Source organism: Gadus chalcogrammus, chromosome 2 (assembly GCF_026213295.1).
Source record: "Gadus chalcogrammus isolate NIFS_2021 chromosome 2, NIFS_Gcha_1.0, whole genome shotgun sequence".
NCBI lineage: Eukaryota > Metazoa > Chordata > Actinopteri > Gadiformes > Gadidae > Gadus > Gadus chalcogrammus.
In genome coordinates this window covers 9,242,577-9,266,520 of record NC_079413.1, presented here as the reverse complement: position 1 = coordinate 9,266,520, position 23,944 = coordinate 9,242,577, and the positions used below count along the sequence as shown (strand labels likewise).

The 23,944-nt window shown below is 41.3% G+C and overlaps 1 protein-coding gene across 1 annotated transcript in view; it reads right to left on the bottom strand.

Moving 5' to 3' along the window:
* Positions 1-337: 337 nt before the first annotated feature.
* The window catches only part of LOC130373217 (nuclear body protein SP140-like protein), a 37,993-nt gene continuing 14,386 nt past the window's right edge, over positions 338-23,944 (bottom strand). Inside the window, exons 3-20 of the mRNA XM_056579572.1 lie at positions 23,237-23,353; positions 22,119-22,252; positions 18,470-18,508; positions 18,304-18,340; positions 15,828-16,010; positions 12,906-13,022; positions 12,241-12,374; positions 11,205-11,243; positions 11,038-11,074; positions 10,689-10,838; positions 7,470-7,586; positions 7,080-7,219; positions 5,463-5,531; positions 4,794-4,921; positions 4,278-4,386; positions 1,821-1,895; positions 1,409-1,549; positions 338-906 (exon numbers count right to left, since the gene is read on the bottom strand). Of these exons, the coding sequence (XP_056435547.1) occupies positions 823-906; positions 1,409-1,549; positions 1,821-1,895; positions 4,278-4,386; positions 4,794-4,921; positions 5,463-5,531; positions 7,080-7,219; positions 7,470-7,586; positions 10,689-10,838; positions 11,038-11,074; positions 11,205-11,243; positions 12,241-12,374; positions 12,906-13,022; positions 15,828-16,010; positions 18,304-18,340; positions 18,470-18,508; positions 22,119-22,252; positions 23,237-23,353 (1,850 nt within the window). The 3' untranslated portion in view covers positions 338-822. The remainder of the gene's footprint in view (positions 907-1,408; positions 1,550-1,820; positions 1,896-4,277; positions 4,387-4,793; positions 4,922-5,462; positions 5,532-7,079; positions 7,220-7,469; positions 7,587-10,688; positions 10,839-11,037; positions 11,075-11,204; positions 11,244-12,240; positions 12,375-12,905; positions 13,023-15,827; positions 16,011-18,303; positions 18,341-18,469; positions 18,509-22,118; positions 22,253-23,236; positions 23,354-23,944) is intronic.

Genomic DNA, 23,944 nt, shown 5'->3' with positions numbered 1-23,944 from the left:
ATTTACACAAATGTGTTAACTTTAACACACTAGTGTTCAAACATCAACACATTAACTAAATTGTATTCGTTTAACGTAACAATAACACAAGATGTGTTGTCCTTAACTAAACACATGGATGCGTTAAGAATATGTTGTTTCCAACACATCCTTTTTGTAAGTGAAACAATGTATAACTGTAAGGGTCTCCTTCTAGAAGCCAATTCATTCTATGGTATCACATTTAGCATCCCCATCCTACCAATGGAATGTCCTCACAATTATCCTGGTATATTATCATACTATATTAAGTCGATGTTGACTAAATATCTTCATCCTGAGAGGTTGAGAATTTCCATTAGTTATATGTATACTATGGCTTTGATTTTTGCTTACAATTCCCAGATCTGTGGCGCTACTTATTTGAATTGAACTACACGTGTAGTAACTGTTGGTTTACAATTGTATGGTAACTGCCCGTTTACAATTCTCAAATTTGTTGCGTCCATAAGTTTCATATTAAACCTACAATGAGTAAGTCAATAAAACTCCCTCAAGATCACTTGGTCTAGTTTTTATTTATTAAGTACATTTTGTTTGAATGATAATGTGTCATTCCATTTGATAACATTTGACAGCCCTCATTTTATACATCAAAGGCCAGAATATGATAAAAAAGTTATTGAATGTTAAAGTAAGGAATGTTGTGCCTTTCACACAGACAAGTACCCATTCTTATTTCTAAACTGCCTTGATCCTCAACATGCTAAACGCACCACAGTGACGAATCCACGCATTTAATTCTAGCATGTCCAAGGTCCATCAGCACGTTGCATTTCTCTGCTACTGCCTGCGAAAAACCTTTTCCTCCTCTTGTTCATAGAACTCTTTCAGTTTGATTCCCATGTCTCGGAACTCTGGTGTATTCTGAAAAAACAACAACAAATCTATTAAACATTACCAAATACCTTAAACATGCATGGTAAAAATAACTAATGAAAAAAAACAAAATAAACTAGCTTACATATCTAACTCGCACGGCCGGTGGTAATGCCGCGTTCGGGATGCATCGTACACCACCTGCCCGAGTTGCAAAGTGGAAAATCTCCCACCTTTCTTGCGACTTTTCAAAGAGGCACGCCCCCTTTGGTCGTAATATAACCTGTCCCACTCAAAGTCCTGAGAGTCCACCAAGTTCAGCGAGGTTAACCGTACGACTGGTTTGCTTAAGAGGCTAATGTAGCTAACAATGACAATGAATAGCCAACGACTGTTCTTCCCCAATTGCCCACAAAGAGAAACGGGAACGCTATAAGTGCTACGAGCCAGGAAATTACGTCAAAAGAGCAACTTTTGGGCGGGTGGTGTACGATGCATCTCGAACGCAGCATTATTTGTGAGCCGGGAGGGAGGAGTCCTACTCACTAACCTGGTTAAATTTATCACAGTTGGAGAAAATGAGTTGGATATCGGTTAATAACATTCCGATGGTGTACTGCTGGTCTAGGAGCTGCTCTGTGATCTTGTCCAGCCACATAGGAGTCACGATTTGAGAGCTGTATCCCCTCACCTGAAGTGAGGGAGGGGGGGAGATAAAGTGAGAGCAAGAGAGAAACTGAAAAACTTTCTGATTTGGTCGTACAATTGCCAGTATGTTTCTTCTCAGTATGTTTATATCTGTCTGCTAGAGAGTTAAGGAGGGAGAGAGGGAGAGATGGAAGCAGCGAGGGAGGGAGGGAGGGAGGGAGGGAGGGAGGGAGGGAGGGAGGGAGGGACAGAGAGACCGAGCGAGATCACATACATACACAATAGAGAATAATGTTGAAAACAGTGATGCTTACATGGATGCATGGGTCTTTTGCAAAAATGTGATCCTTGTCTGCATTGTAGAGAGACAGGAGCAGGTAGTGGCACTGCTGTTAGGGTACAACGACAGCTTTTATGTTACAAGTTACGATATGAATAGTGTACATGTTGCTATGTCGAGAATGCAATATTACCATGAGTTGTGTCACAGCTAAAAAATAGGCTACACTAGCAGGGAGCGCTATTAGGACGATCTAGCTGAAGAGCTAGCACTTGATATTCTAGGACTTAGGGCCCTATCTTGCATCTGGCGCAATTGACTTAATCACTGGCGCATGTGTCATTGCTAGTTTCTAACTGGCGCAGAGCGTTCTTTTCCCTCCTGCACCACGCGTCGGTAAGTTAGGGAATGATCTTGCGCCCCACGTGGCGGCTGGGCGAAAGGAGGAGGCGTGTTCTGGCGCAAACGTTCCCTGGTGCTATTTTGACGTTTCAGAAACCACTTGCGCCACAAACCAGGAAATACCTGGTTTAAAGTCAATGGCGCGTTCTTCAGATGCTATTTTAAGGGCGCATGCATAATGTTGCATGTGCACCTCGCGCATACACTTTGCTTCTCTCATCTACCCAGCCACACATTCTTGGTAAATTATTTGGGAAAGAACAGCTGATACAGCGGTAATAAGTTGTACTTTTAAATCAATGGATCTGCAAACACCGTACAGCAAACACATATTTTCTTGACACAGACATCGTGTACATGCCCATAACTTTTAGGATTGATGGGTATTTGATCGTGAGAAAACATTGCTTTACCGCGAGTGAGTGTTAAAAAGAATGAATGAATGCGGGCGCACGTGTGTGTATGTGTAACACACTAGGGATGTGTCGGTCGCGACTGATTCGTTACAACGAACGAATCCCGAACGTGAACGACAAGAACTGGTTCCCCAAAACAAGAAGAACTGGTTCTTTGATTCTTTTTTTTTAACATAAACCAAACATATGCTCACGTAAATAAAATATACAAACGAACAGAGCTTCGTCTCCCCGCGACTTATATATTGATTGAGTCTACAACGTTCTCAAAGATTCAGCCAATGAGAGGTAGCAATGGTGTTTCAATGGCACCTGGGTAAACCAATGACAAGGCGGTACCGTCGAATATGCGCGCTTTCTCTGTCTGACGTATCTTGGGTCATACCATTCGACGTGGGGCCACTCATATATCCCCCTACATTTTTTCGAAAATAGACTTGACCTCCATCTGTTTATTGGATAAACGCATTTCCCAATCCCAGGAGTCTTTGCTCCATTCTACGTCAATTTAAGAACAAACAAAGAAATTAAACTGCAGTTCGTATTTTGTATTCATGACCATGAAAGTTCTGTAATGCCTGAATAATGAAGAATTAAATGTCAAGTAAAATAAAATTATAAATGTAAAACCATGAATGAAATATAGAGAGTAAGCAAGTGGTATAAGTATTGGTGGGACGTTTGGTTACATTAAATAGTATGTCTTCTCGATTACCACGGGGGTTAGATCCTAGAAATTGTTTAAATTATGCTCACGGCCGTCTCGCGGGGGGGGGCAGACACCAAATGACGTAATTTGACGTAACGAACGAATCAAAACGAACGAATCAAACAAACAAATCGTTATAGTGAACTGAACTGAAAGAACTAGTTCCCGGAAAAGAATCATTTTGCCCATCCCTATAACACACACACGCGCATGCATGTGTGCTTCCATCTGTTTAAACACATGCAAACTAAACACGTAACACATAACACAGTCCATGACAATTTATATTAACGGGGGGACACATGCATATTAGGAACACAAATCGATAACAATAATGCATACAATACTGATAAGAATCAATGTTTATAATGTATTGGGTATATCATTAAATAGAACCACAGTTACCGCATATCATATGTTATATCATAATCGTTTTCTTTGCCGAGATTTATTTGAGGACTCGGTATTTCTGAAGTTGTGGAAGAAAACCTTATTCCATGTGTGAATTAGGCCATATTATTTGGCCATAAACTGAGCCATTCGCAGTTTGAAATTCATGTGCATCTGTCTCATCGGAGACTGCAGCCGCGCTGTCAAAATATCACTCGTCAGATTCATATGCGCTCATGGCTCTTAAAGGGGATGGGAGCTGGCACTCTCATTTGTTTGTTGCACGTTACGCCCAAACCACACCTACGGGTAATTAAGCTACTTCAGACCAACCCTTTTTAGATATGCGCCGGGCGCAAGAGTCATTTTTCGCGCCGGTAATCTAGCGACATCACAGTAGAACCGCCCACAAAGCTACTTGCGCTTGGCGCTTCTCACTTGCGTTTCAGACCGTTAAAATAGGGCCCTTAGTGTGAAGAGTTAGCATGGGAGCTAGAAGAGAGTTAGCATGGAAGCTAGTGTGTGAGCTAGAATGATAGCTAGCAAGAGAGGTAAAAAGGACCAGGGTGGTTACCAGCATGTGCTTGGAGACAGGATGCATGAGGGTCTCTTCGTACGTCATTCGAGGGAGATACTCATTCATATTCCAGATGCAGAACGTACACATCCATTTACTGTCGTCCCTTTTCTCACACACAAAAACACACAGGCAAACATACACACACACAAGGTTAGGATGTTTTACTTTTTGGGGGAGGCAATGTGTTTGTGTGCCTGTGTATATGTGTCAGTCTGTGCGTCGGTGTGCTTTTGTGTGTTTGTGTAAATACCAGATGTGTACCTAGGTGTCCCTGTGTGTGTGTTTGGCTGTGGGTTGGTGTGCACATGCATATGTTGTGTGTGTGCTTGCACCCCATCGTATGAACAGTGATATCTTAGCTTGTTGTCCTTGAGTGTGTGTGTAACTGATGCGTGTGTGTGTGTGTGTGTGTGTGTGTGTGTGTGTGTGTGTGTGTGTGTGTGTGTGTGTGTGTGTGTGTGTGTGTGTGTGTGTGTGTGTGTGTGTGTGTGTGTGTGTGAGAGTGCTCACTCCACTATAGAGGGGTCCAGCTGGGGCAGGTGACACTTTTGGTGGAAGGAGCGTGGACAGTGGTCACACATCACCAGGTCACCCAGTCTCCCACACACAAAGCAATAATCATCGTTCTTCTGTTCCTCCTGCACACACACACAGTGGTAAGTGATATAGTTTGAACCTATGTCTAGTAGTATGATTAGCATTAGTTTAGTAGTAGTATAAGGATGATAAGTAAGCCTAACAGAAGTAATACGTGTATAATGCATAATAGTATCGGAATGATTCCTTATAAGTAGTAGTATAAGTAGTATGAATCATAGTAATATTGCTATGATACCTTATTAGTATTTTAAGTATTAGTAGTAGAATTAGTACTAGTCTGATACATAGTAGCATTGGTATGATAACTTACAAGTAGTAGCATTTGTCTGATAAATAGTAGAAGTAGTACTAGTAAGATACATAGAAGTATTGGTTTGAAAACGTATAAGTAGTAATATAAGTATGATAAGTAGCATTTAAATGAGCGGAAATAGAATAATATTAGTATTTTGCATGATAAATAGAAGTAATGGTATGATAAGTAGTCCTGAACAGCCTTCCCAGCTGTTTAGGATCTTTTCTTTGACCAATCAAACATGTTGCAACTTGCAACTATCTCCAACAGACAGAGGGACTCACCAGGACTTTGGGGTCTGGATGGCACAGTGGACAGTCACACTGCTCAGGGTGTAAGTGCAACATCTTCCTCTGGAAGGATCAAGAACACACGCTCTCAGAAGTATGTAAAGGGTATGAATGATACTAATGTGAACTCTCACATAAACCCACACCTATTCCATATTTTATATATTTTGCTGTACACACACAAACACACACACTTACATAGGGCTGGGAAAAATCGATATAGGAACAACTACATAAAAAGTTGTTGCAATTTTGCTGTATTCTACATTAAGGAACGAAAGCTTTAAGAATTGGTTAGTATTTTTTGTATTGTTCCGTCATTATATTTTTACGTTAACTGGGATACTAAAGGGTACTGCAGAGCAATAGTTAGTGCATTGCAACAAAATAAAATATGGTTTAATCAAAAAACTTGTTGTAGTTCTTTAATAAAGAAGGGGCCTTCACAAGGCAGATGATCGGATGGGTATTCAAATGTTACACATGCACACACAGACACAGACACTCACGCAAGCGCATATCGAGGTCTTAAAGGTCCCATGGCATGCTACTTTATGGATGCTTTAATATAGATATTAGTAGGCCCCAAACACAGTATTTGAAGACGTTCCCGAAATTCAGCCATGGTGCAGAATTACAGCCACTACGAGCCAGTCGCACATTGAGCTTTCCCCAAATGCAACGTTTCGGTGTCTGTAGCTTAAACGCAAATGAGGAGGAGAGAGGCGGGTCAAGAAGAAGGTTGGGGTGTGACCCTGAGCAGCTTGCAGCCACGGTACCATGCGCTCGGTTTACATTGGATGTATCGCAACGGCGAGGCGCACACAGCCTTTTAGCCGTGTTCTGTAGGTATTCTAGAACACACGGGAGTCCTGGAGCTCTATATCTAAATAATATCATATTATACATAGATATCTATGTCATATAATATTATCACGGCCAAAGCTGTGTTAGCCTCCAGACGATATTATGAATCTCAAACGACCGCGTCGGGTTCTCCGACATCTCTGGTTCTTCCACGTCCACATCAATCTGAAGTAGACTGAACCACGACATGGAGAACAAAGGGATTTTTGCCCGCGATTATTGACAGCGGTTGTCTCCCGCCAGAGCCTCGCCGCCTCGGCAGCGGTCAGCGCTTAGGCACCACCGCGGTCCCTCGGCAGCGGGAAGCGGGGCTCAAGCGGGAGACATTTGCGGCCAACAATCCCTTTCTCCTCCATGTCGTGGTTCATGTACTTCAGGGAGTCAAAGCCAAAGTTCCTTTCCCCCAATTCCTTCGCAACCATGGCTGAGATAACCCAAACTGCAGTCTTGTTGTGGAAACACAAGATACGTCAAAGAACCGGCGTGTTATGCGCCATAACACCAACAGCAAACACTTGCGTTACAGTGTGTGTAATCACACACACACACATGTGGCGCTCGCACGGTCGTGTCTCATTGGCGGGCCAAATTCTCTGGGCGGGCAAGGCAGAGAAACGGGAGGAGCTTAGATCCTTTATGACGACATATGGGACCACATTCCAAATCAGCAAAAAAAAAAAATGGCATAACTGTGGTTGTGAGTTCACATTAGTATCATTCACGCACACACAGAAAGTGTGTTACCTCAATGAGACTGCTGAGCGGCTGTCCTTCCCATTGGATGTCCCTCCTCCAGAGGGCGTTAGGCATTGCTGAACCCTGCTCCACGAACTCCACTGGACTCATCCAACGGTCCTCCGTCCGAATACTGTTCCCACACCTCCCTGGAGAAAGAGGACCTTCAGCCATCCGACTACGCCTGACCAGACCATAACTCCCCTCACTTTCCTACAGCGTTCATAATGCCACGCAACATTTAACAAATGCTGTTCTTCATGCCATGATCATAATCGATGTGTATGCATTTGCCATGTCTTTTTTAAATAAGTTCATCTAAGTTCATTAAATTAGCTATATTTTGGTCCAGGAAGACAATTGGCAGTCAGGAATAGGTAGACAGATAGACCCTTATACCTGAGGCAAAGCGGCTCTTGTGCAGCATCCCACTCAGAGCTCCACATATCACTCTGAACTCATTCTGGCCGACCCTGGGCCTCTCGTCTGTCACTTCCTCCAGATTAGCTCCTTGGTCTGGATATATATATATACACATACAACATTTGAATGAATAATTAAGTCAACAATGCTAATAATTCCATTGCTCAAAATGCTAATTCTAGTATAGGGTTGCTGCAGGTCTCAACAAGATAAATTTAAGACCTGTTGAAGACTTATGAATGCAATTTAAGACTTATTTAATCTACATACTTGCAAAAAAGTATAAAGGATATGAAGGAAAATCAAAGTACCATAATTACTTGCAAAGTAAATAAATGTATTTGCATTCAAAATTACAAGACTACACAGAACTGTGTGTACGTAAGAGTATAATATGCAATGCTACATTCAACAAAAACATAGATCCCAGACATAAAATGTCTGCATATGGTGGTTAATCTAACTGATTAGCCACATACAGTGAGTCACATAATATATCAGAGAGCGTGATTCATATAATCGCGTGTTATAGGTGCCTATAATGTAGTACTCTATAAGACATATCTGTTTACAATTAGGAGATACGATAGATACAAACCAAAGTTAGGTTTGTGGAATTTCGCCGAATATGCTGACGTGAGCTATGCCTCATTTAGGTAAATATGCTTGTGTCTGCCACATACAACCGTTTGTGAACCATTAGAGTTAGAGTTTGCCGATGGCTTTTAACAGCGGTTTTATTTTTTTCTGACTTCCCATGCGACTCTAATGCCGTTATACCGAAAGTTCCTAATTTGAGCGTTTTCTTGCACAAGGTACAGAGCTGTTAAAGTTGCACTTAGCCATAGTAGATGAAATTAATGTTAACGCAAACATGTATCCATTTTTTGGACGAGAGGAGACGCCACTAGGCCCTGCAACACACTGTTTTGGGGCACATGACGCTGGATGTGCTCTGATAAATTCTAACCTGATTGAAGCGTTTTACTGGCATTACTGGTTATTGGTTCCAATGCATTTTTAAAACCTGTCATAATCGTATCTAAAGAGCCAGTGAACTCGAAACCACTTTGTTTTAAACGTGGTTGTTTGTCTTATATGATCATCAACATAATAATCAATGTAATTTTATCACTGTTACTGGAAAAAAGCAAAATATTCAACGTCAGACTACTTTTTCCGAGGTAGTCTGATGTCACGATGAAGGGGCTCCGGCGGCGCGCTGTGTGTGGATTTGTGGAGCTCTGTCTGGGAAGCGGTTGACTGTGTTGTCGCAAGAAAGTTGGGCTTTTCAGACACTCATAGCAGAATGACACGATGTGTGTGGCTGGTGAAGCTCCATCTGAGCAGCAATGTATTCATATCTGAAGATAAGGCTTCCCGGACACATACAGCATAACGCTACTGTGTGTGTTAGGGCTGGGTAAAAATATAGATTCATCAATGCATTGCAAATTATTTGTTCTCGATTCAATTTCGATTCAGATTTTCTTTTAAATCGATTATATTTTTTATTATATTTTCATCCGTTCTTTTTTTCAATATGTTGCTGTGAGCTATTATTTTTTTTATTTTGAACATTGAGCCCCCTTTCTGGTTTGTCTAGGATGAAATAGAGTGGTTGAATCAAGTATCGTAGCGAAATACAGTTTCCATCGTGTTTTATTGCACATTTAGCGCATTTTGTAAATCCCATTGATTTATTTTGGAAGACTCATTGCTCGTTGGCCGGAAATGGAAAGGGGGGGTGTTCACGTTTGGTTGTAGTCTTTTTGCTCGGTTCTAGCCCTACTGTTAAGACGGAGAACCGAGCGAAAAGACTACAACCAAACGTAAACAGCCCCCCTTTCCGTTTCCGGCCAACAAGCAATGATTCTAGGAGGTATTCTAGTCCGCTGATCGAGCCAGAGAGCTAATGTAATGGATTGTACATATTTATAATTTGAAATTCGTCCCAGCCTTTATACCAGATACTATAGGGTCTATAGTAGGGGTGGGAAAAATAATCGATTCTTTGATGCATCGCGATTCTCGCTAGAACGATTCTGTCTCGATGCAGATAAATTAATAATCAGATTATAATTTTTTTTTGCCTGCTGCAACATTATGTTCGTCAGAGAGGGATAATTTTTGAAATTTTAAAATTATTGAATTTATCTTCACTGAGTATTGGCCAATCTGATTTGTCTTGACACGATTGCGATTCAGCCTACGCATAGCATGCGCTCAAACTCACAGCCAGACACAGGAACTCCTTCTAATTCAAGAGCAGCTTTTCCTTTAATGAAATAGAAAAGAAAGATTATAAATAAAATAAAACTGAAACCTATTTTTTGCATTTCTTCGATACCGTGTTAAAATGCAAGCTGCATTGATTATTGCATTGTTCATATAAAGTCATATTTGTGACAAAAGCGTTCTCTCTTATGAAATATGAGATAAGTTAAGTCATCTGTTGATGTCTTCAATGATCATCACAAAAGTAGGAAGTGATTAGCAAACTGAGTAGCAAACCCAGATGTATATATATGTTTTTGAAAATCACGCATGGAAATGTACATAAAAAGAATTGTTGCATCGAGATGCATCGAGAATCGCTTCAGAATCGAATCGTTGATCTCATAATCGGAATCGAATCGTGAAGTGCCAAGAGATTTCCAACCCTAGTCTATAGCATATAACCGCGTTTTCTGATTACAGTTTAATGTAACAGTAAGCTGACAACACCGCAACTGCAAATGAACCACACGGAGATAATACTGGCAACCGGTCAAACAAATCTTCTTTTTGCGATCATTCTGCGTGCGCATCCGCCGTGTTGATAGACAAATAATTATGAACGAAGTTAAACTGAGTGAGTGTGCCGTTCAGACACCAGAATGAACGAGTTCACAGTAACGTTCATCAGGCAGTAATACAGTACGTTCAGTTCACGTTCGCCCAAAATATGAACGAGTAACATGTCACTGGCTAACCGCACCGCTCATTGGAATTGGCCATTTAAATTGGCATGGGTCGTAACCATGTGGATAACATGCCCCCTCTTTCCAAAAACTCCTTAAAACACATCTGAAGGCTTAAAATTCAGATATTGGATTTTAGCCTGTAATAGCTAATAATCCTTATCATATAAATGAATACTACAATAGTGGTAATACATTTTAATGTGTCCATATGTGGCACTGTCTCATGTACCTGTATCGGAGCGCTGCGTAGAGCAATCATTCCCCTGCAGTTCCACTTCATCCTCCACGCTGACCTCCTCCTCATCCGGGTTGGCCTGCAGCTCCTCCTCCTCCCCCTCCTCTTCCTCCATCTCTTCTTCGCTTTCAGGGATAGCTGAAACTGACAATAGAAAAAAAGGTCATGCAAATGTTTGATTTTAATTTGAAGACCAATTCATTATCATATCTGGTCATATTGATTGCATGCTTTAACTGTGCTCAGCCTCACCTGTTGATTCACTCAAGAGAAAATGCGGTAAAAATACCTAAACTTTACAAGTAAAATGTCAAATAAATGAAATAGAATAACCGCAACAAACCGGTGTTTGAGCTGCAGGGGAGCGTTGATTTCTTAGCCTAGACATGAGAACAAACGAGCAGAAGGAGGACAAACAGCCAAGCATGAATCCTGAGAAAACACAAACCAGCAATCCAAATAATTTTTGATTTTTTTGGATTAATCAATAATTGATTTATGGAAAGTTACCTTGCTCTTATTATATCCCGGGCATGTAAGGTGTCCGTCCTGCAACGGGGTTGCACAACACACACACACACACACACACACACACACACACACACATTAAGCTACTGGAAAAAGGTTCCTCATATTAGGATATAAACTCCCCTATGTCTAAACAGGCTGGGCTGATTGTGAGTGTGTTTAGCCTTTTGTGTTAACAGATAAGTTATTAAATCTAGATTCAAACACGGTTGTAGAATTTAGATATTTTAAACAGAACCAAAGTGATTGATCACTAGTAGTTTGCTCATGCAGGCATGAACTTTCAAACCTTACACCCAACTCTCGTGCCCCTAACACCCTGTTTGACCTTGTCCCTGCCCACAACCAAAATTGTGAAACATGCCGTCTCACAGACACCTTTTTAAGTGGTGGCTTTATTACTGTTCAGGCATAGGTGTCTGCACTTTCTACTCGAGTCGTGATTCCATACATAAATTAGTATTTTAATATTATATTATATATTTATTATATGAATTATCCTATGTTTTGAAAACTTTATGCATTAATGTCAAGATTTAGAGATCCTAAGATATAGATATTCCTAACATCACTTCTGTCATCTGATAGATTTAACGATTTTTTGCATGAAGTGGTAATAGTTTTAGTTTTGGGGTAGGGTTCTACTCCTTTATGGTTTTCCCTGCAGTAAGATTATAAGCAGGACATATAGATGTCAGATACATAATACCAACATTTGACAACAGGGGGCACTAAACAAATCCTCCATGTGGTACCTCAGATATCTCAACATTATCATTGTGGTGATGTATAATACACAGCAGAACCAAAGCAGGTTGAGGCTGGGTTTGTGGTGGGCCAAAGCCATCACAGCCCACTTTACCTTGAGTGTGTGGGAGGTGAAAGCTGTTAAATCTGTGGATGTCTGCTTGACTGGACCAAGTCTGCCATCAATTGATAACGCGGCTAATGACTAGCGGGTCCTTCAGTTCGTCCCCTATAATAATTGTTTTTAGGGTTTGGTTCTCCTTTTAAATACCTTCAATAGCTTTTTTAACGTGGTGTCGTTGCAACGGATACTCTTCTTCCAGTTACTACGGCTGCCCTTGCCGCTAAGCTTCTGAAACGCGCGGGGTGTGTACCACACATTGTTCCTCAGGATGCACGGCTCTCCTGAAACCACAGAGACAGTCATAAGGTAAGGAAGGAGGAAAATAGGTTTAAAAAATAAACTAAATCTCTGGTCAAGCCCACTCTGTTTAACCTGAAGAGACAAATAAAACCCCATCTTGTTTGGTTTTTCCCTTTCCTCCAGTTGGTTACTGTTTCCAGTGTAACCAATGTCTTTTAAATTTTAAATTGTATGTATTTATTTATTTTCAAATGCAATACCTGGTTTGATTTTCAACATTTCCAATGAAAACCATAATAATTCATCTTTAATGTTAACAATAATCCAGAAAGTTTAATCATGAATCCCCTAAACCAAGGAGTAAATCAGGCTTTTACTCCTTTATGGCTCATTTTGTAGTCTTATTAGTTCATTACCTCAAACGCCAAACTGAAAACGTCATTACCAATTCCTTCACATAAATAACAAAACATAAATTCCGTTGCTGTGTTTCTGTACACAACTTTGTATAAACTCAAAAGGAATAAATTGATCACCGATTCCAGCCTCTAATCAGGCTATTACCGGCTCACCTTTTGCCAGTTTGTCGCGGTAGAGCGTCCCCCGCTCGTCACCACAGGTAACAGGCAGCTGGTGCCTGTACTTATCCAACGTCCAGATCTCCACATTTTCCCCCTTCGGCAGAGAGCCTAGGCTCAGGAATATAACACAAACCATATTAATATATTCAGGGTGAAGATTAATTCAATGATACATTATAATGTACCACTGTCTTTCTGGTACTTTATATCAAAGAGACAACCCTGGCTGAATGAAATACATAATTTCAGTCAATAACTCAAGAGAGGCGAGTGGCTTGAACTATACCTAATACCGGATTCAAGGTATTTCAACCAATCAGGACACGGTATTAAGCAATGCATCACAATGCCTGCCTCGTTTATGTTTCAGAGAGGATTTATTTTCTTGAACACCATGTTGTGAATGGTCAAAAATACCTTGGTTCTGGTTATGGATTTCTGGACTGCTTACTCAAAGTTTACCCAAAGTACACCTAAAGTACATATGTGTAGGCTTGAACTTTTAAAACAAATGTGCAAGCCACTCCGTCTGGACTAGCCTCACTGGATGTATATCTGGATTAAAGGGTTTCGCTTTTTTCCCTGTGTTGGTTTCGACCAATCATGTTGCTGGAGACAGGGATCTGTAAGCGCATAATAACCTAGAACTCGGCTAGCAGTAGTAAACGGTAAAGTGTCAATATTCCCTTTAGACTAGCCACTGTAGAAATCCCCTAATATATATCTCCCTAATGAGGCATAACTTGTTCTGCCATATCACAGAAGGACTGCAGATTCCAACATTAGGGCTGAGACGGTGGTTGTTTCTTTATAACATGTGGCCTCACTCTCACCTATTCACACACACAAAGGACAGTGGGGGACAATGTCTACTCTAAATTAACGGGGTAGTTCGGAATTTTGGACATAGGGCCTGATTCCCAAGTGAGCATTGGTATTCTATATCACTGGAGACAGTTTTCAACACATTTCATTCAGTCCTTCTGGTTCATTGGTTCTCAAAGTGCGGCCCGCGGGCCAATGGCGGCCCGTGGAATCATTCCTGGCAGCCCGCAATGACATAAATAATTATGCAAGTTAGATAAAAAAAATAATAATAATAAAAGAAAAACTTTATTTTTTTATTATTGTGTCAATATTAATTTAAAGAAAAATAAATGATTATAAAGAGAAAAGTCGATTCTCTCTAGCTTTCAATTAAATCCTTTTACATTTGTAAGTTTTAATCCGACTTTACATTACTTTGAAAGGTTGAACCTCAGTTTCGTGATTTAGACCTCACTTGACCTCACTCCCAGAGGTCCACGGTGCAACGTTTTTTTTGACCACTGGGATGCTGGCGGCGTTTCCCGCAATTTTTTTTTTCCTTTGGCGGCCCTCAGTCAAATTTTGGGTTCCTAAATTGGCCCTCAGTTGTCAAAACTTTGAGAACCCCTGTTCTAGTTGCAGAGTTCGCTCGTGCTAGGCTAGCGCACGGCAACGGGCAATGATAGCCTGCTATTAAAAACAGTCTTAACCACTCCACAGTACACCCGAGGTAAATCAATTATAACGCCAGACTATAGATTTAAATGTCTGTGTTGATAGAATAATTTTAGAAATAAAACTAACCTTGCATCGCATGAATCATCGAGGGACTACTTTCTCAGCAGAAGCGGAATTTTACTATGCGCTGGTTAGGTTTGTAACCGAATCACGACAGAAGAACGTAAACAGAGAAGTGTGGGACAGAAGCGCAATTGAACGACTAGGCAACATGATGGTTCAGTGTGCTTTTAGAAATTGTAGAAATAAACGGTACGGATGGGCACCACAAAGTTTCCACCAATTTCCAGTGCGAGATCCAGAAAGGACTCAACTGTGGCTTGTTGCTGCTGGCTTGGACATCAAAACACTGGCTCGTACATGTACGGTTCGTTGGATACAACAAATTCCTCATAATCGTCTTCAAAAGCAGATGCATCGCTAACTCCTCCAAACGTGGGCATATCTTGTTAATTGAATATGCTTATAGAATTCCTTCGTTCACTGTACTCTGCGTTTGCAGCAATGACAGCGGCAGGTAACCTAGGTATCAGTCCGCTGCTGCCGTAGCCTACGTACAGGAATATAAACACTGCTGCTGAGACCCCGCAATTCCCTCAAAATGCAATGCAATGCAAGGTTGGTTTTATTTCTAACATTATTCTATAAACAGACATTTCGATTTATAGTCTGTCGCTATAATTGATTTACCTCGGGTGTACTGTGGAGTGGGTAAGACTGTTTTTAATAGCAGGCTAGCATTGCCCGTTGACGTGCGCTAGCCTAGCACGAGCGAACTCTGCAACTAGAAGGACTGTATGAAATGTGTTGAAAACGGTCTCCAGTGATATAGAATACCAATGCTCACTGGTGAATCAGGCCCTACGTCCAAAATTCCGAACTACCCCTTTAATGACATTATGATCAGAGAATCAGGGTATATATTCCTATTTGCAATGAACACTGATCAGCAGGTGATCTCTTTCGTACTTAATCCCTCCCTCAACCCAAACACCATGCACAATTGTTTGAACACCAAAAAATATAAATCAAAGCACCATAATTGTACTGTAAAGTACAGTTCGCAATTTGTGTTCCTAATATACTGCCCCATAATAACGTAGGCCTATTTGTAGTTAAACTTCATTGGTGCTAGGTTTATGCCACGAACATCCCATTCTTAATTCCCACTGCAAGTTGTTCCTCGCCCCTCTACAATTGGGGTTAAGATCGATTTACAGTACTACTTTTCGATATAGTTCTACATTTTTATATCTGTCGGTTTTCTCAAGGCAGTATATTAGGGCTATACAAACAGGGACTTGACTTAATAAGTTATTTCACAACATCAACCAGGCATAGCACCCCTGGTGGTGAAGGACAGTATACCGAAGGTTGGCTTCCTCTTCCTTGGAGAAGCCTGAGAAGAAGAGTGTCCCTGCTGCTCGTCCCGGTCACAGAAACTCCGAAGTTTATCTCTCCCCCCTCTCTCTTTCCCCATGGACTTGTCTTCCGAGAGTCCTTCCCTTGCATGTTCGCCACTGCTCTCCTCATCAGGAAGTGGGAAGGAGCCTAGAACAGTGAGAAACGCAAAGCCATTTAGTTCTAAATTTTCTTGGAAGCACTCTTAAAAAAAATAAGAAAACTTTAAGAAGAGTACAGCCCTTTAGCATATTTAGGGATCCACCGATTCCACTTTTGCTCTGACCATTAAAAGTTCTTACATTTGGGTATTCGCAGATATATACAGAGTACCGATACGAGAACTTAAAAATAACATTACAGTTTAAAGAACCATTGAACTCACTATTTCACCGGGAAATCTAAAACTTTGAGGTCTTGAAAAATGTGTTTTATGTTGAGAGTTCTAGGAGAGGGGCATGTTATCGCCTTGGTTACGGCCCAGGGCAACATTGTGACACTTCTTTAGTGCCGTCGTTTTGTATGAGTGTTATAATGACCTGTTTTTCAATTGACATGCGCCACACCGTAGCGTTATACTATATCGGTCCGGGAAGCCTAACCTTCGGACACGGGTATTAAATAAATCGATGCTCCGATGGAGCTTCACTATCCAACACACTGTACCGGTATACAATAAGTTTCCTGAAAAGCTCAGCTTTCTCTAGGATGCCGCAGTCAACCAATGCCCAGGCAGAGCTGCAGAAGTCCACACAAACCATGCCGCTGGTGCCCCTTAATCGTGACGCCACCTGCAAAACATTGTATTTTTCCCCCTTTCCTTGACTTATAAATTCAATTCATCAATGCATTGCAAATTATTTGTTCTATATTTTTTATTATATTTCCATCCGTTCTTTTTTTCAATATGTTGCTGTGAGCTATTATTTTTTTTATTTTGAACATTGAGCCCCCTTTCTGGTTTGTCTAGGATGAAATAGAGTGGTTGAATCAAGTATCGTAGCGAAATACAGTTTCTATCGTGTTTTATTGCACATTTAGCGCATTTTGTAAATCCCATGGATTTCTGTTGGAAGACTCATTGCTCGTTGGCCGGAAACGTAAAGGGGGGGTGTTCACGTTTGGTTGTAGTCTTTTTGCTCGTTTCTAGCCCTACTGTTAAGACGGAGAACCGAGCGAAAAGACTACAACCAAACGTAAACAGCCCCCTTTCCGTTTCCGGCCAACAAGCAATGATTCTAGGAGGTATTCTAGTCCGCTGAGCTATGAGCCAGAGAGCTAATGTAATGGATTGTACATATTTACAATTTGAAATTCGTCCCAGCCTTTATACCAGATACTATAGGGTCTTTTGTAGGGGTGGGAAAAATTATCGATTCTTCGATGCATCGCGATTCTCGCTAGAACGATTCTGTCTCGATGCAGATAAATTAATAATCAGATTATTATTATTTTTTGCCTGCTGCAACATTATGTTCGTCAGAGAGGGATAATTTTTGTAATTTTTGAAATTATTGAATTTATCTTCAGTGTGTATTGGCCAATCTGATTTGTCTTGACACGATTGCGATTCAGCCTACGTATAGCATGCGCGCAAACTCACAGCCAGACACAGGAACTGCTTCTAATTCAAGAGCAGCTTTTCCTTTAATGACATAGAAAAGATTAGAAATAAAATAAAACTGAAACCTATTTTTTGCATGCTTCCATATTGTGTTATTATAACGCAAGCTGCATTGATCATTGAATTGTTCATAGAGTCATATTTGTGACAAAAGCGTTCTCTCTTATGAAGTATTAGATAAGTTAATTCATCTGTTGATGTCTTTAATGATCATCACAAAAGTAGGAAGTGATTAGCAAACTGAGTAGCAAACCCAGATGTATATATACATTTTTGAAAATCACAAATGGAAATGTACATAAAAAGAATTGTTGCATCGAGATGCATCGAGATGCATCGATAATCGCTTCAGAATCGAATCGTTGATCTCATAATCGGAATCGAATCGTGAGGTGCCAAGAGATTCCCACCCCTAGTCTATAGCATATAACCGCGTTTTCTGATTACAGTTTAATGTAACAGTAAGCTGACAGCACCGCAACTGCAAATGAACCACACGGAGACACTTAATACAGTACGTTCAGTTCACGTTCGCCCAAAATATGAACGAGTAACATATCACTGGCTAACCGCACCGCTCAATGGAATTGGCCATTTAAATTGGCATGGGTCGTAACTATGTGGATAACATGCCCCCTCTTTGAGGGGGTTTGATTTTAATTTGAAGACCAATTCATTATCATCTCTGGTCATATTGATTGCATGCTTTGACTGTTCTCAGCCTCACCTGTTCAGTCACTTAAGAGATAAATGCGGTAAAAATACCTAAACTTTACAAGTAAAATGTCAAATAAATGAAGCAGAATAACCGCAACAAACCGGTGTTTGAGCTGCAGGGGAGCGTTGATTTCTTAGCCTAGACATGAGAAAAAACGAGCAGAAGGAGGACAAACAGCCAGCATTAATCCTGAGAAAACTCAAACCAGCAATCCAAATAATTTTTGATTTATTTGGATTAATCAATAATTGATTTATTGAAAGTTACCTTGCTCTTATTATATCCCGGGCATGTCAGGAGTCCGTGCTGCAATGGGGTTGCACAACACACACACACACACACACACACACACACACACACACACACACACACACACACACACACACACACACACACACACACACACACACACACACACACACACACACACACACACACACATTAAGCTACTGGAAAAAGGTTCCTCATATAGGATATAAGCTCCCCTATGTCTAAACAGGCTGGGCTGATTGTGAGTGTGTTTAGCCTTTTGTGTTAACAGATAAGTTATTAAATCTAGATTCAAACACGGTTGTAGAATCTAGATATTTTAAACAGAGCCAAAGTGATTGATCACTCGTAGTTTGCTCATGCAGGCATGAACTTTCAAACCTTACACCCAACTCTCTTGCCTCTAACACCCTGTTTGACCTTGTCCCTGCCCACAACCAAAAGTTACATTTATATTTGTCTTTAAAGAGCCCATGCCATTAAAATCACATTTTTCCTATTGTTTGTTAAATATCATAGGTCAGAATAAGTTTGTGACCTGTGGTAAATTTGAAATCTATGCAGTTTGTCTGCTGTATGCAATAGCCAATGAAAGGAAAAAGGCAGAAGAAATTAGCCAATCTGGATAAGGTGACACTGCTACGTAGCGTTGTCAAATTATTATTCATGGCCCTGCCCACTTGGTTGGTTCGTAACCACCCACAGAAATTCTGAAGGAGTCGTGATTGAGCTAGTGCTAAATGCTAATATGTGTACGGTAGTTGCTAAGTTCGTAGTAACAGGCTAGTTACAGAATTTTGAATGCAATGGCAGAACGACATCGAAGTACATTAACTGCGACATGCCGCCTGCCGCCGGTTGCCGCCTGCCGCCGGTTGCCGCGAGGCACCGCCGCCGCGAAGCACCACCGCCCGACAGCGGGCAGCCGGGCGGTGGTGCCTCGCGCCGGCAGCAGGCAGCGCGCGGTCCTGTCTACTAGGTCTGCACGATTATTGCCAAAATGATTATCACGATTATTTTGATCAATATTGATATCACGATTATTTACCACGATTATTCATTGAAAAATAAATCTTTCGAATTTCTACCACCCCTTTGTGGTAGGAGCCACACACTGTGCTCAGCGGCAAATTGCCGCCAGGCCACGCCCCCCCCCCCCCCCCCCCTCCCCCTGTTTTCACGCTTCGCGCCGGACCCACGCAGTCGCAGACAGGTGTACAGGGAGCGCTTGGTTGGCTTTGCAGCGGAGGTAGAGCGTTTACTGCATGGGCGGGGCTCGTTTCTTTTTTCGTTGTCTTTTTTTTGAGGACGCATTATTTAAAATGTAAATAAAAAAAAAAAGAAAGAAATTAAATTTAAAAAAAATATCGCGAAAATATCGCGGGAACACTACGTGTCATCGTGGGACGCCAATATCGTCATCGCGATAAAAATTCGACATATTGTGCAGCCCTACTGTCTACTACAGATTGATGTGGAAGTGGAAGAACCAAAGACGTCGGAGAACCTGACGAAGTCCTTCGTGAGTCATTATATCGTCTGGAGGTGCACACAGCTTTTGGCCGTGATAATATGTATTATTTGATATAGATATCTATGTATTATATGATATTATTTAGATGTAGAGCTCCAGGACTGTAACGCAAGTGTTGTACACTTCCTTGTTAATAGGAACGTCTTTGAATACTGTGTTTGTGGCCCACTAATACCTATATTAAAGCATCCATAAAATAGCATGGCATGGGATCTTTAAGAAGGTTGTGTCATATCTGGCTGTAGGTGCGTCTTGAAACTAAGAACTCTAGTGTTTAGCATTACAATTGGTTTTACTAACTTTAACCCTATTGCCGCTGTGTTAGTTTTGGCTGCCGTCGTTGTTTTTTAGTAAGAGGTCGTTGAGACTAGTTTCAGTCACAAGGTGACAACAATAGGCTTGCATGGTGGGCGGAGCTACAGCTGCCTGAGCTACCTTGTGCATTTAAAGGCTAGCTATTACACCCTATTGTAGCTATGTGTCGTACTTTACTCATCGTCAGGACTTCCACTCATAGACGACGCCACCATAGATCCTCTGCTCAGCACAGCAACCCATCCAATCTGTGCCATCCACCGACCCTTGCCTACACTGACATTGAAGTGATGGGAGGACTCTGGAACTGCCAATCAGCGGTCAAGAAGGCAGACGCCATTTCGGCCTACGCGTCCTTCATGACCCTCCACTTCCTGGCCTTGACAGACTTGGATCACTCCAGAGAACTCTGCTACTCCTGCTGCCCTCTCCACCGTCTACTCATTCTCACACACCCCAAGACCATCAGGGCGAGGAGGAGGGACCGGACTCCTCGTCTCGCCGATTTAGTCCTACCAGGTCCTTCCCCTAGAACACTTCTGGGGAAGGATCTGCATTTGAACTCCACGCTGTCACTGTCACCCTTCCTATCAAGCTCTTCGCAGTCGATTGGAACTGCCCCTGCCTACCTCCAAGCATTGGTAAAGCCACACATCCCAGCTCGATCCCTCCGCTCAACTACCTCAGCTGGACGTTTGGTACCGTCAAGCAAATGTCGATCAACAAAGTCACAACTTTTCTCTGTTTTGGTACCTCAGTGGTGGAACGAGCTCCCTGCCGATGTCAGGATCGCAGAGTCGCTCACCAGCTTCCGCAAAAGACTCAAAACTCACCTGTTCAGAGTTCACCTCGACTCTGCATAGCTACCCAGCCCCTTCCGGCCACCATTGTATGTTGTACGTCCTGGCACTTAATGTACGCACTTATTGTACGCACTTATTGTACGCACTTATTCATAGTACTTAATTGTGTAACATCTGCAATAGCTGCTAGCATTGCTGTACACGGGGAGCGGGTTAGCCTAGCGATTGTTAGTACTTGCACTTGGCTCTTTGAACATCTTTACTGTACTGACAGCGATATATTGTTTCACTTCTTATGACAAATGTACTTATAGCAAGTCGCTTCGGATAAAAGTGTCTGCTAAATGCCCTAAATGTAAACGTAAATGTAAAATTGTGAAACATGCCGTCTCACAGACACTTTTTTTTTTAATTAGGGGTGGCTTTATTGCTGTTCAGGCATAGGTGTCTTCACTTTTTACTTGAGTCCTGAGTCCATATATGAATTAGTATTTTAATACATTATTATTAGATTAATTATCCTTTTTTTGTCAAGATTTCGAGATCCATATACTTAACATCACTTCTGTAATCTGATAGATTTAACAATTTTTTGCATGAAATAGTAATAATTTTAGTTTTGGGGTAGGCTTCTACTCCTTTATGGTTTTCCCTGCAGTACGGTTTTAAGCAGGACATAAATGTCGAATACATAATACCAACATTTGACAACTGGGGGCACTAAACAAATCCTCCATGTGGTACATCAGATATCTCAACATTATCATTGTGGTGATGTATAATACACAGCAGAACCAAAGCAGGTTGAGGCTGGGTTTGTGGTGGGCCAAAGCCATCACAGCCCACTTTACATTGAGTGTGTGGGAGGAGAAAGCTCTTAAATGTGTGCTTGACTGGACCAAGTCTGCCATCAATTAATAACGTGGCACAAGACTAGAGGGTCCTTCGTCCCCTACAATCATTTGTTTTAGGGTTTGGCTTTCCTTTTAAATACCTCCAATAGCGCTTTTAACGGGAGGCCCTGGAAATGGATACTCTGCTTCCAGTTCTTTGAGCTCTCCTTGCCGCCCAGCTTCTCAAACTCCATGGGTGTGTACCACTCGTTGTTGCTCCGGATGCACGGCTCCCCTGAAACCACAGAGACAGTCATAAGGTAAAAACTGCTTGAAGGTGGAAAATAGGTTTAAAAAATAAACTAGAACTTAACTTTGCATTTCTTTTAGGGATGCACCGAAATGAAAATTCTTGGCCGAAACCGAAACCGAATATACTGAAACAGTTGGCCGAAGGCCGAAGCCGAATACCGAATGTGTCTTTTAATGTTTTTCATTCATTTTGCTTTAATTTTTCACCATTGCATAAATCTAACAATTAAATGTCCTTTATAAACTTTTTTGTCTTGCTTTTCTATAAAAAAAAATCGATTAGAAAATATTTATTTAATACTGAACGTTTTCTAACATTCCAGCAGACATTATAGCAAGTATTTAAGAACAATGTACCTTTTTACTTTTTACTCCTTCGCACAAAACCGAACATTACGTTTTGGGCCATTTTCGTTCGAACTTGTTCGGTGGCCGAATATTCGGTGCATCCCTAATTTCTTTGTTTTTCAAACCCCTGTAAACTGCGTTTAAATCTCTGCTCAAGCCCACTCTGTTTAACCTGAAGAGACAAATAAGAACCCCATCTTGTTTGGTTTTTCCCTTTCCTCCAGTTGGTTACTGTTTCCAGTGTAACCAATGTCTTTTCATTTTTTAATGTTATAGATTTATTTATTTTCAAATGCAATACCTGGTTTGATTTTCAACATTTCCAATGAAAACCATAATAATTAATCTTTAATGTTAATAATACAGAAAGCTGACTCATGAATCCCCTAAACCAAGGAGGAAAACAGTCTTTTACTCCTTTATGGCTCATTTTGTAGTCTTATTAGTTCATTAACTCAAACACCACACTGAAAACTTCAAGACTAGTTCCTTCACATAAATAAGAAAACATTAATTCCATTGCTGTGTTTCTGTACACAACTTTGTATAAACTAAACCCTTGGAACAGGAATAAAATGATCACACATTCCAGCCCCTAATCAGGCTGTTACCGGCTCACCTTTTTCCAGTTTGTCGCGGTCGAGCGTCCCCTGCTTGTCACCACAGGTAACAGGCAGCTGGTGCCTGTACTTATCCAACGTCCAGATCTCCGCATTTTCCCCGTTCGGCAGAGAGCCTAGGCTCAGGATTATAACAAAAACCATATTAATTCATATTATTCAGGGTGAAAAAATATGATAAATTCAATGATACATAATAATGTACCACCGTCTTTCTCTTAAAGTGGTACTTTATAGCAAAGCGACAAACCTGACTGAATGAAACACATCATTTCAGTCAATAACAGTGGCGGTGGGTCAATAGAGGGCGCTCGCTAACTTTTTGCTGTCTATCAAGCAGAGACAGCTATTCATTGGCGCAAGAAAATTCGCCCTCGGGTCGCGCCAGTATGCGCCCCAGGCCAATGGTATCGCTTTTCTTTTTTGTTATCACCACATGATTGGACACTTCAGCGAATCTATCAAATAGGCTACCTCCCACAGCAGCATTCGCGCAACACAACTACATGTAGAGAAGAGATAGATCGCTAACTAGCAGAAAGTTGTAAGCACTTTCCACCCTTTTCAGTGGAGGAATTGGACTCCCCAAGCAATGTTATACTTAAAAGGAGCAAGTAAGTTACATATCAATTTAGCCCACGGCATGCGTTAGTGGCGCCGCACAGAAAATTGATACATTTGCTTCAGAAAACTTTGTTTGTGTGTGT